Below are 11028 nucleotides of genomic sequence, written 5' to 3'. Positions count from 1 at the left end.
AATAGAAGAATCCAAGTTATCTGTAAACAGAAAGATTGTGAGGGAATATTTAGCTAACATAAATGAGTTCAAGTCTCCAGGTCCAGATGAATTACACCCCAGGGTACTGAAGGAGATCGTAGAAGAAATTTTAGAACCACTCTCCATAATCTTTGAAAATTCTTGGAGAACAGGAGAAGTCCCAGAAGACTGGAGAAGAGCAAATGTTGTTCCTATCTTCAAAAAGGGGAAGAAGGTGGACCCAGGGAACTATAGGCCGGTGAGTCTGACTTCTATACCAGGAAAGATCTTTGAACAAATTATTAAACATCATGTATGTAAGTACCTGGATAAGAATGAAGTGATTAACCAGAGTCAGCATGGGTTTGTAACTAACAAGTCATGTCAGACTAACTTAATTTCCTTCTATGACAGAATCACTGACTGGGTGGATCAGGGAAATGCTGTAGATATAGTATATCTTGACTTCAGCAAAGCATTTGACAAAGTATCTCACACCATCCTTATTGAAAAAATGACCAAGTATGCAATGGACCAGGCAACTGTTAGGTGGATTCATAACTGGCTTAGTGATCGGACTCAAAGGGTGGTTGTAAATGGCTTCACATCCAGCTGGATGAATGTCTCAAGTGGGGTACCACAGGGCTCCGTCCTGGGACCTGTATTGTTCAACATCTTTATCAATGATTTAGATGAAGGAATTGAGGGTAAACTGATTAAATTTGCTGATGACACAAAGCTAGGAGGGATAGCTAATACTAGAGAAGAGAGAGAGAGGATTCAAAAAGACCTAAATAAACTGGAGCAGTGGGCAGCAACCAACAGAATGGTTTTTAACAGGGAAAAATGCAAAGTACTACATCTGGGCAATAAAAATGAAAAAAGCATATACAGAATGGGAGGAATAGAGCTAAGCAACAGTACATGTGAAAAAGACTTGGGTATACTAATAGATCATAGACTGAACATGAGTCAACAGTGTGATGCAGCAGCAAAAAAGGCAAATACAATTCTGGGATGTATTAACAGAAGCATACAGTCTAGATCACGTGAAGTCATTATCGGTCTTTACTCCTCTTTGGTCAGACCTCATCTGGAATACTGTGTACAGTTTTGGGCACCACATTTTAAAAAAGACATAGACAAACTGGAACAAGTTCAGAGAAGAGCGACCAGAATGGTGACTGGTCTGCAAACCATGTCCTATGAGGAACGGTTGCAGGATTTGGGAATGTTTAGCTTGCAAAAAAGAAGACTGAGAGGAGACTTAATAGCTGTCTACAAATATGTCAAGGGCTGTCACATTGTAGAAGGATCATCTTTATTCTCATTTGCACAGGGAAAGACTAGAAGCAACGGGATGAAACTAAATGGGAGGAGACACAGATTAGATATTAGAAAAAACTTTTTGACAGTTAGGGTGATTAATGAGTGGAACAGGCTGCCACGAGAGGTGGTGAGTTCCCCTTCAATGGACGTCTTCAAACAGAGGCTGGACAGACATCTGTCTGAGATGATTTAGTGAATCCTGCTTTGAGCAGGGGGTTGGACCAGATGACCCAGGAGGTCCCTTCCAACTCTACCATTCTATGATTCTAGTCTCCTCATATTGAGCCGTCTAGAATGCAGCTGTTCCTGTGAGGACCTCGCTCCAGCAGTCTAGTCTCCTCATACTGAGCCGTCTAGAGTGCAGCTGTTCCTGTGAGGACCTCGCTCCAGCAGTCTAGTCTCCTCATACTGAGCCGTCTAGAGTGCAGCTGTTCCTGTGAGGACCTCGCTCCAGCAGTCTAGTCTCCTCATATTGAGCCGTCTAGAGTGCAGCTGTTCCTGTGAGGACCTCGCTCCAGCAGTCTAGTCTCCTCATATTGAGCCGTCTAGAGTGCAGCTGTTACTGTGAGGACCTCGCTCCAGCAGTCTAGTCTCCTCATACTGAGCCATCTAGAGTGCAGCTGTTCCTCTGAGGACCTCGCTCCAGCAGTCTAGTCTCCTCATACTGAGCCGTCTAGAGTACAGCTGTTCCTGTGAGGACCTCGCTCCAGCAGTCTAGTCTCCTCATACTGAGCCGTCTAGAGTGCAGCTGTTCCTGTGAGGACCTCGCTCCAGCAGTCTAATCTCCTCATACTGAGCCGTCTAGAGTGCAGCTGTTCCTGTGAGGACCTCGCTCCAGCAGTCTAGTCTCCTCATATTGAGCCGTCTAGAGTGCAGCTGTTCCTGTGAGGACCTCGCTCCAGCAGTCTAGTCTCCTCATACTGAGCCGTCTAGAGTGCAGCTGTTCCTGTGAGGACCTCGCTCCAGCAGTCTAGTCTCCTCATACTGAGCCGTCTAGAGTGCAGCTGTTCCTGTGAGGACCTCGCTCCAGCAGTCTAGTCTCCTCATACTGAGCCGTCTAGAGTGCAGCTGTTCCTGTGAGGACCTCGCTCCAGCAGTCTAGTCTCCTCATACTGAGCCGTCTAGAGTGCAGCTGTTCCTGTGAGGACCTCGCTCCAGCAGTCTAGTCTCCTCATATTGAACCGTCTAGAGTGCAGCTGTTCCTGTGAGGACCTCGCTCCAGCAGTCTAGTCTCCTCATACTGAGCCGTCTAGAGTGCAGCTGTTCCTGTGAGGACCTCGCTCCAGCAGTCTAGTCTCCTCATATTGAGCCGTCTAGAGTGCAGCTGTTCCTGTGAGGACCTCGCTCCAGCAGTCTAGTCTCCTCATACTGAGCCGTCTAGAGTGCAGCTGTTCCTGTGAGGACCTCGCTCCAGCAGTCTAGTCTCCTCATATTGAGCCGTCTAGAGTGCAGCTGTTCCTGTGAGGACCTCGCTCCAGCAGTCTAGTCTCCTCATACTGAGCCGTCTAGAGTGCAGCTGTTCCTGTGAGGACCTCGCTCCAGCAGTCTAGTCTCCTCATATTGAGCCGTCTAGAGTGCAGCTGTTCCTGTGAGGACCTCGCTCCAGCAGTCTAGTCTCCTCATACTGAGCCGTCTAGAGTGCAGCTGTTCCTGTGAGGACCTCGCTCCAGCAGTCTAGTCTCCTCATACTGAGCCGTCTAGAGTGCAGCGGTTCCTGTGAGGACCTCGCTCCAGCAGTCTAGTCTCCTCATACTGAGCCGTCTAAAGTGCAGTTGCTGGAAGGAGGCCCTCACGGGAGACACTCCACTCTAGAAGCGACCCTAACGGGTCAGCACTAGCCTGAAGTTCCCGCCCTTCTAGACGCTCCCAGTTAGCCTCTGTTCGTCCAATCAGAAGACACCACGCTCTGCTTCCATAAACATCCCCTAACAGTTACGTGTATACTTCCACACTGTTACGTAAGGAACACATCTCACATTCTTGTCCACCTTCATGACGCCATATTGAAGACTATACTGAAGTTATACCCCTCAAACTTAACGTCTCCAAAATGTCCGCCGTGCTCCTTTGTCGGTGTGGACAGTTTTGTAGATCTATAGCTTCGTCCTCTAGTGTTAACACACTGCAGTGTTACTAGGAGATCAGGGATTGGCTATTAGGACTGTTAGATAACGGATTGATATCAGCTCAGCCAATAGTAAAAGAGAATATCGTGTGGGCGGGACTGTCTCCCGACATGTTACTTACGTCATACAAAGTAGGAAGTCTGGTGAATTCCAGGTGATGGGGGCGTGCGGGAACGCTCATGTATGTTGGTGGGTTTCGGGTGGGCATTCACGTGGGAGAATAAGCAGTAGGATTATTAGGACAGGTGTTTCTTTGGGGGAGGGAGGGCTGATATGTTAGGACTGTTGGGGGGACAGTTAACCTGTGGTGTCCTGCCTTGCTGGGACTTGTGGTTCGCGCACCCAGCAGATCTCCCTGTTGTAGAGGATGTTATTGATGTGAACACTGCTGGCGACTGATGCTTATTTCTCTCATTGCAGATCCGTGGAAACAGTCAGGAAGATGACCCTGATGCGAGTGCGTGGAGTTGGCTGATGGACAATTCAATGGCCGGTGCAGAGTTCCAGTGGCCGCAGTTGGGTGCTCGGTCCGGGCTGAAGGCGGCGCTGCTGGTGCTGTCTGGGTCGCTGCTGGTGGCCCTTTTCCCCCTCAGTGGGCTGGATGGGCAGTACAGAGCGGCTCTGAAGGTCCTGCTGCAGTGCAACCTGTGGGGAGGGAATGAGCGGCTGCACACTTATGGCGGACAGACGACCGGACTCGCCGTTACTTCAACTGCAATCGAACTTCTGGTGTTTAAACGAAAACCGTCTTCAGGTATAAAAAAAAGTCTGTGTGTAAAGACATAGGGCAGTCATTGTAGACTATGGTGCTATGTTCTTAAAGGGGACCTGTCCTGTTGTAAATGTTTTAGTTACAGAGCAAGAGGAGCTGATCAGATTGATGTACAGTTTTGTGGGAAAAGTTTCAGTAAAACTTGTTTTATTCACTGAGATCCTTGCTGTTTGTATACATGAGTCTAGTGGGCGGTCCTACTCAGTGATTGACAGTCTTTCCTCTATGACTCTGCATGCAGAGATAGCTGTCAATCGCTAGTAGGACTGTCCACTGGACTGGTATGTCTACCAACACCAGGGGTCTCAATGAATAAAGTACAAGTTACACTGAATCTTTTCAGTCAAGCCGACATATCATTCTGCTCAACTTTAACTAGTCTTTACCATGCTGTCCACAGATCAGACTGCATGTTCAATGTGACAGGTTCCCATTAATGGAAAATCCACAAAAAAAGAGATTGTATCAGGTATTCCGGTCTCCATATGGCCATCATATATCCAAGTACATAGATATAACTTTATATACACAGCAAACCAGGGGCAGACACTGACAGCTTAGGGCCCATATATTGTGTGTGTATATATATATGTATATATATATCTCTACCCCACCATTAATATACTATTAGCCACACACCATTCAAAATATACACTGATAAGCCAGCACTGTACCCCCCAGTAACTATAATCTCCGCCGGCCAATAAATATAAATTGAATATAAAAAAAACTTGGCACTCATATGACTAATTTTCTTAAATTTTAATAGGGAAAATTGAAGTACAAAACCAGACGTTTTGGTCACTGCTGACCTTTATCGGTGTACAGTAAAATGTAACCAGTAGGCTTGGAATGTACAGGTGCCCTGTGAGTGCGGTAGCTATAGTGCAAAATTTGAAGAACAAGGGATCCTGGCGGTCGGCACGTGGTGTCCACCGCTTGTTCCTGTGTAAATGCAACTTAAAGGGAATCGCTCACCAGGTTTTTTCCACCTCATATGAGAGGAGCAGCATAATGTAGAAACAGAAACCCTGATTCCAGCATTGTGTCACTTACTGGGCTGCTTGGTGTAGTTTTGATAACATCCACTGTTTTATCAGCTGGAGATTATGACTAGTGGACTAGTAAACCTGCTGCCAGGTAGTCAGGCATATTCATAATCTCTGTATAACCCCACCTCCACCACTGATTGGCAGGTTTCTGTGTACACTGTGCAGAGACAGAAAGCTGTAAATCAGTGGTGGGACGGGTTATAAGAGCTCAGCACTCAGAGAACTGGTAGATCTGCAGTAGATAAAATAGTGATTTTCTCAAAATGACTGAGCAGCTCAATGAGTGACAGATTGCTGGATTCAGGGTCTGTGTCTGTACATTATACTGCTCTCAGACGGAGTAGTTTAAATCTGGTGACAGATTCTCTTTAAAAGGGTTTTCTAGTTTTAAACAACGCCTGTCCATTGGCAGCAGTTTATTTAAGCACCATTTCAGCATTGTCTGCTCCCTGTCTTGCTGTTTGGGTGAATATATCCCTGGAGACATGTTTGGAGTATGTGTCTGATGCTTTTCCCAGCTTATATGTGAAACGTGATGCCTAAACTGTAAAAGTGTTCAGATGCCCATATATTAGTGCTTTCCTCTTTATTTTGTATTCATAGGTCGTTATAAATCACTAAATAATATATTTTACTATTTTAGATGTCACGTTTGAAGCCAAAGCTGCTTTGAACCAAGCTCTTGAAATGAAGCGGCAAGGCAAGAGGGACAAGGCGCATAAGCTTCTGCTCCACGCCCTGAGGATGGATCCGGATCACGTGGATGCTCTTAATGATCTTGGCATTTTTCTAGAGGAGGAGAAAGATATCATCCAGGCAGATTACCTCTATTCCAAAGCTTTAATGATCTCACCACGTAATGAGAAAGCGTTATTAAATCGGGATCGCACCTTGCCTTTAGTAGAAGAAATAGACCAGAGATATTTTAGCATCATTGATAGTAAAGTTAAAAAAGTCATGTCGATTCCAAAGGGTAACTCTGCTCTTCGCAGGGTCATGGAAGAGTCTTACTATCACCATATTTACCACACAGTTGCTATTGAAGGAAACACCCTTTCATTGTCTGAGATTCGCCATATAATTGAGACCCGATATGCTGTGCCTGGTAAAAGTCTGGAGGAGCAAAATGAAGTCATTGGTATGCATGCTGCAATGAAATATGTCAATACCACTTTAGTATCTCGCATAGGATCTGTGGCTACCAACGATATACTGGAAATACACAGGAGAGTGCTGGGCTATGTGGACCCTGTTGAAGCAGGGCGCTTTCGTACAAACCAAGTGTTTGTGGGCCACCACATTCCACCCCATCCTGCTGACGTAGACAAGCACATGCAAGAGTTTGTTCAATGGTTGAATTCAGATGAAGCAATAAACCTGCATCCCGTCGAATTTGCAGCACTGGCACATTATAAACTGGTCTATATCCACCCATTCGTTGATGGTAATGGAAGGACTTCACGCTTGCTTATGAATGTCATCTTGATGCAGGCAGGTTACCCACCGATAACCATTAGGAAAGAGCAGAGGTCGGAATATTATCATGTTTTAGAAGTTGCAAATGAAGGTGATGTGAGGCCTTTTATTAGATTTATTGCCAAATGCACAGAGACCACACTAGACCTCTTCCTAATAGCCACAGCAGAGCATCCTGTGGGCCTCCCAGAGCCCAATCCTGATAGTTTTGAGTGCAAACAAACTATACCAGTGAAGACTTGACCTCTACGTAGGACTTTTGGCCTTTGTTGCCTTATTTCCACCTCTTAGGATGTTGCTCAGTGTCAGCAACTTCTCATTAATTTATTTGATGCTTTTTGCTGCTAGTTTGATTTTCACTGTCAATGCTGCAATGGAAATTTAAGGGCCCATGTATTTTGTACTAAACCTGGCCGTACACCTTCTGTAGGTGCCAACCTCCCAAAACTCATGCACACTGGACTTTGCCTGGCGTGTATGTGTTCTCTTTGGGGAAAGGGGAATAAGCCGCAGTCGGACATCCGTTGGAAACTTATCCCCCATCAAAACAAAGGTTTTGGCATACAAATGATTGGGCATGTTGAATTTCTTTTACCCCAACATCAGCAGAATCAACGTCAGCCAAACTCCTAATGCACATTAAATAGTCAGCTGGCCCTTACAAAATCTGCGGGTTGTCCCCTACTAGTACAACTCCTTGATCTAAATGTTTAGCCCCGATAAAATTAAAAAAGCTTCTACTCATCTCCTGTGCCAGCACCGTTCCAGCGGTGTCGGCATTCGCTCTCGCCGGGATTCTCGTGCGGTTGTTATGACATGTGTGCCCGGTGCCCAATCAGCGCTAGCGTCACTGTGCTCGCCTTTGTACGAATTGAACATGAAGAGGAAGTCAGATCAGCCGCAGCCCGGACTTTTTTTTTTTTTGTTGTTGTTTTATTGGGGCCAAGCATTTAGATCAAGAAGGGGTTGTCCTAGTAATGGACAACCCCTTTAAGGTGTATGGCCACTTTAAGGCTAGAGTGTCTCTAAGCCAGTTCCTTTTTCCAGATATCAACTTTCTAACTGTTTGGTTGATGTGGGCGGCCTCCTCTATATTATAACCTGCATTAGCTGCACTGTTGAAAGGGAATCTGTCTCCAGGTTTTTGCTACTCCATCTGAAAGTAGCATAATGTGGGTGGTGAGACCCTGATTCCAGCAATGTATCACTTACTGAGCTGCTTACTCTCATTTTGATGAACTCCCTGTTTTCTCTTCTGCAGATCTACCAGTCACAAATGATTAATAGCTGTCAGCCAGTACAGTGTACACACAAATCTGCCAATCAGTGGTGAGGTCTCGTTATACAGGGCTCATGAATATGCTTGACTACCTGGCAGCAGGTTTACTAGTCCTCTAATGACAATCTCCTGCTGATAAAACATGATTTTATTAAAACTACACTAAGCAGCCCAGTAAGTGATACAATCGCTAGAATCAGGGGTCTCTGGTCCTACATCATACTGTTCTCAGATGAGGAGGCAAAAACCTGATTTCCTCTTAAGGGCAGCATTTTAGAAAGCGTCTGCTCTACTATTATTCTAATTTGCACAAAAAATCATTGTCATTTGGCTACTAGCACCTAATAAAGAATACAGGTATTATAACTGCCTTCCTCACCATTGAGTGATGGTTGGAGTGCTCCCCTCTAACCCTCCGTCAGGGGAAATATGTTTCATAACGAGTTTAGGGGCATTGCACCTGTCCTGCACAGGCTAGAAAATTGGCTATATTTTCCTTTTTTTAAATTTCAATGCTCTAAAAGTGATCAGTTACCTTAATAGGAATGTAATAAATGAGAATACACATAATCAGGTGGAAAAACAATGTTTACTAACCAGAAAAGTAACACTAACCAGACAAACCACTGAAAATAGAGAAATGAAACTAAGTGAGCTGCGCCTGTCAGATCAGTTGCCCCTGACGGAGGGTTAAGAATACATTATACTCAGAACATGAATCTGCTTTGTACTGCATTGAGATCTATTAGGCAGTACAATTTTTTTGTCCTGATTAAGCCGATAATAAGGTATAGTAAAGTAGTACAGCACTGCTAGATGTGGTTAGTGCTCGGCTCGAATAGGGTCCCAATCCGTAAATGCTCAATTGAGTGCCGGATTCTTTTCTATATATTTACAAGTCAATAGAAAAATCTTCTGCGTAGAGCTCCTCAGGGAAACAAAAACACACACGAGGGGTTTGGGAAACAGTAGATAATTTTCGTTTATAGACTCAGATAAAAACTGTAGAATTTAGAAATTGGAACTCAATAAAAAGGAAAAAAAAGTCGCCGATCGCACAAGAACTCCAAGGATTTGATCAGTCCTGGTCTAACTATAAGGTATTTTAAGCTGTTACATGCCAGGCTTGTGCCTACTTTTATGGAGACTTGCTCCTCTGAGTGAGTTTCATACAGTTTAGGTTTTTATTATGACGTTTATGATCACATATTCATAAGTTTTTGTTACGTGTTACTGATGTGAGTGAACAAGAGAAACCCAAGTTTTTAACTTATTTTTATACGTAATTTTAGTGGGTGTAGCTTACGAATACAGTGACAATTTAGTGGAACGCACTGTACTTATTTATTTGTTCTTTAGAAATCTTCAGGAATGGAATTTGATACAATAATCTTCCTGAAGTTTTATTTATATGGCTATGTGCACACTGAGTCTTTTTGCTGAGTTTTGGAGCAGAAACTGATCGGAAACTACCAAGTTTTTGAGCAGTTTTCAGTTTTTGAGGAGGATTTGGAAAATTTCTGGTCTGAAAATGCAGAAAAAAAGACTGTTTGCACAAACCTTAAATATCAGGCCTCAGATTTCATTCAGAGGACATTTTTGTGCAGTTCTGAATGACTTAATCATGAATCCAGCATTGCTTCTACGGGGGTATACCAACATAATACAGTGGTAGACCGAGGCCCCAAATGGCAGGACACAGAGTGCCTTCAGCTCAGTACAGAGTAAGGCTATGGCCACACGGCTGTAGATTCTCTCATCCGAGAGAATCGGATTGATCAAACTCTGTTCTGAGTTTGATTAGAGTGTCAGCTTAGTGTGATCCTTTTCTCTTGGATGAGACAATCGGAGCACACTGTCAGGAGGAGATGGAGAACAAAATTTCTACATTCTGTGAGTCCTCAGAAATCAGCCTGTCCTCGGATGTCATCACTCTGTGTGAATGAAGACTTACTGGAATCGTCATCATTGTCTCAGAGAGTACTTTACTAGTAGAATCTTGATTGGAGCACTTTCTGTTCCTTCAGACATCATCAATCCTAGCGTAGACATGATGCCATACAATTATTGTTTAATGAAGTCGGATATTAGAAATTAACTGACATGATTGATATAATTACATTTGTTAGGCTAAGCAGTTTGCACTTTACATGTTCATAGTTGTTAAATTGTGAGTAATAAATTATTTTGGCATTGGAATGTGTATCAATATATGGGAATGTAATGCAAAAGTCAATATTGCAAACAGAGCTGGAATTGCTGACTGTATTGCAGCTAAGGAACAAGAAAGCATCTTTAACCCCTTAAAATCATCATTGGGGATATGGTACCCATGCATTCAGCCATATATGTACATTACTTATATAAAGGGAACCTGTCACCAGTTTTGTCACATAGCGGCTAAAAATATCACCTTATTCAGCACCTGCGCTGCTTTCCCTAATAATAATAAAGTTTATTTATATATCGCCAACCTATTCCGCAGCGCTTTACAATTCAGAGGTTCACATGCAAAAGTCATAAGTAACATAGCTAAAGATAATACAATAATTAAAGCAAAAATAATGACGACCCCGCTCGTAAGAGCTTACAATCTACAATGAGGTGGGGGTGACACAAAGTACAGGGGCTTATTTACAATGATGGTCCAGCCATCTTGAGGAGATGAGGGATGGATAAAGGCTGCATGAGCTCGTCACCAGCCAGTATTTTCAGTGCTTTTGGGTGCGGTGGAGTTTGGTGGAGACTTATGTTTGGAGAAATAATGAATGGGCTATAAAAATATAAAAGGACTTCGATTAGGGAACGTGATAGGCCACCCTAAACAAGTGTGTTTTTAGGGAGCGCCTAAAAAGTTGTGGTTCATCCTAATTTCTTGGGGTAGAGCATTCCAAAGAATAGGTGCAGCTCGGGAGAAGTCATGGAGGCAGGAGTGGGAGGTACGGATTAGTGCGGATGTTAGTTGAAAGTCGCTTGCGGAAGGTAGAGAACGGG

The 11028-nt window shown here is 44.0% G+C and overlaps 1 protein-coding gene across 3 annotated transcripts; it reads left to right on the top strand.

The window, feature by feature from the left end:
- The first annotated feature begins 3483 nt into the window (after positions 1 to 3483).
- On the top strand, positions 3484 to 10233 carry FICD (FIC domain protein adenylyltransferase). Of its 3 annotated transcripts, none has more exons than XM_073672285.1 (3): positions 3484 to 3609; positions 3876 to 4209; positions 5923 to 10233. In XM_073672285.1, the coding sequence occupies exons 2-3, from the start codon at positions 3930 to 3932 to the stop codon at positions 6996 to 6998; spliced, it is 1356 nt and encodes a 451-aa protein (XP_073528386.1). In that variant the 5' UTR covers positions 3484 to 3609; positions 3876 to 3929; the 3' UTR covers positions 6999 to 10233. The 3 variants fall into 3 exon arrangements, with proteins under 3 accessions (XP_073528386.1, XP_073528368.1, XP_073528378.1); XM_073672267.1 differs by having other exon boundaries at positions 3545 to 3636; XM_073672277.1 differs by having other exon boundaries at positions 3575 to 3644.
- The last annotated feature ends 795 nt before the right edge of the window (positions 10234 to 11028 follow it).

Source organism: Phyllobates terribilis, unplaced genomic scaffold, assembly GCF_046119375.1.
Source record: "Phyllobates terribilis strain yellow unplaced genomic scaffold, ASM4611937v1 Scaffold_1__5_contigs__length_1240528914, whole genome shotgun sequence".
Classification (NCBI taxonomy): Eukaryota; Metazoa; Chordata; class Amphibia; order Anura; family Dendrobatidae; genus Phyllobates; species Phyllobates terribilis.
The sequence above is the reverse complement of the archived record's forward strand: the minus strand, read 5'-3'. Positions and strand labels throughout refer to the sequence as shown.

Coding starts and splice junctions, on each gene's coding strand:
- FICD (XM_073672267.1), top strand. CDS start 3,613: ATGGGGGCGTGCGGGAACGCTCAT. Junction 3,637..3,875: donor GGGCGTGCGGGAACGCTCAT/GTATGTTGGTGG, acceptor CTCTCATTGCAG/ATCCGTGGAAACAGTCAGGA. Junction 4,210..5,922: donor TAAACGAAAACCGTCTTCAG/GTATAAAAAAAA, acceptor TTACTATTTTAG/ATGTCACGTTTGAAGCCAAA.